This window comes from Alligator sinensis, unplaced genomic scaffold (assembly GCF_000455745.1).
Source record: "Alligator sinensis unplaced genomic scaffold, ASM45574v1 scaffold1950_1, whole genome shotgun sequence".
Lineage (NCBI taxonomy): Eukaryota > Metazoa > Chordata > Crocodylia > Alligatoridae > Alligator > Alligator sinensis.
This window is the reverse complement of record NW_005843422.1, coordinates 83204-84719: the sequence shown is the minus strand read 5'-3', so window position 1 is coordinate 84719 and position 1516 is coordinate 83204. Positions and strand designations below refer to the sequence as shown.

Genomic DNA, 1516 nt, shown 5'->3' with positions numbered 1-1516 from the left:
CCCCCCAGCCCCTCCTCACTTCCCCCTGAGACCCCCACCCCTCTGTCCTCCTCTGGGACCCTCCTCAGCCCCTCTATGACCACCCTCCTTGGGACCTGCAAGCCCACCCAGTGACCCCCCCCAAATCCCCTCCATGCCCCTCTCCTTCTGGTTGGAGGGGCTGTGGGGGAGGGGCTATGAGGGTGGGGGAGGGGCATAAGGAGTGGGAGGCGATGGGACTGCGGGAGGGGCATAAGAGATGGAGGCGGGACTAGGGGGAGGATGGGGCTATTGGGAGTGAGGGCAGGCCCATGGGGTGGGGGAGGAACAGCCAGTGGTACAGGGGGAAGGGGCTGGGCTATGGGTGTGGGGCTTTCGTGGGGGGCAGGAGCCCAGGACACAGGGGTCCTCCGTCCATAACCTCTAACCCCCGACTCCCCCCCAGAGGCAGCAGAAGGGCCGGGCCCTTTCCAGGGCTGCCTGCATGGGCTGCAGGTGCAGGGCCAAGAGCTAGACCTCGATGCTGCCCTGGCCAAGAGCAATGCCATCTGGTCCCACGGCTGTCCTGGCAATGGGGGTCACAGGGTTGGTTGTACCTGCCCCTAATAAAGGGCTCCTGGCAACTGTGCCTGACTCCTGTGCGACTGTGCATCTGGCTGTAGCTAGAGGGGTGCAGACTGTGTCTGGCTATATCTGGAGAGAGGTGGACTTTGTGTCCAGCTGTAGCTGGGGCTCCTCCAATCATGCATCCAGTTGTAGCTGGTCTCCCCCCCACCACCTCCTGACTGTGTATCCAGCTGTAGCCGGGGCTCCCCCAACCATGTGTCCGGTTGTAGCTGGTCCTCCTCACCCCCGACTGTGCATCTGACTGTAGCTGGGGGGTCTGACTGTGTATTCAGCTATAGCTGCATGGCGGGGCCTGCAACTGTGTCTGGCTTTACCTGGGAGGGGGGTGTTGTGTGTCTGGTTGTTATTGAGAGCTGTTATGACTGCAACCAGTTGTAGCTGGGCCCAACTTTGGCTGTACCTGTGGGGTGGCTGGTTATGACCGTGTCCAGCTGTTGCTGGAGATGACCCCAACTGTAGCTGGGGGTGACTGTGTGTCTGGCTGTGTTCTGGCACAGTTGTACATTGGGCTGCAACTGTCTCTCGGGGTGTATCTGGGGGTGACTGTCACTAGGCATCCGACTGAGACCAAAAGTTGTTGTGATTGTGTATCTGGCTGTTTCTGGGGGTGATTCTGACTGTGCATCTGACTGTCCTGGAATGGTTGTACATTAGGCTGCGGCTGTCTCTCAGGGTGTATCTGGGGGTGACTGACCGGGGGTGGGGGTGTTTTGAATGACTGTGACCATGGGTTTGTCTGTGCCTTGGAGCATTTGTGACCAGAAACAGTTGCGATTGTTAGGTAATGGCTGTATCTGGGAGTGGTTGTGACTGTGGGTCAGGCTGTACCTGGGAGGGACTGACTGTATGTCAAGCTGTGTCCTGGAACAATTGTGATTACACGTCCAGTTGTGATTTGGGGGGGGGGGGG

At 59.4% G+C, this 1516-nt stretch overlaps 1 protein-coding gene across 1 annotated transcript in view; it reads left to right on the top strand.

Annotated features, from left to right (window-relative positions):
- The window catches only part of SHBG (sex hormone binding globulin), a 4026-nt gene extending 2543 nt beyond the window's left edge, over positions 1 to 1483 (top strand). The window contains exon 5 of the mRNA XM_025195189.1: positions 425 to 1483. Within this exon, the coding sequence (XP_025050974.1) occupies positions 425 to 585 (161 nt within the window). The 3' untranslated portion in view covers positions 586 to 1483. The remainder of the gene's footprint in view (positions 1 to 424) is intronic.
- Positions 1484 to 1516: the final 33 nt, after the last annotated feature.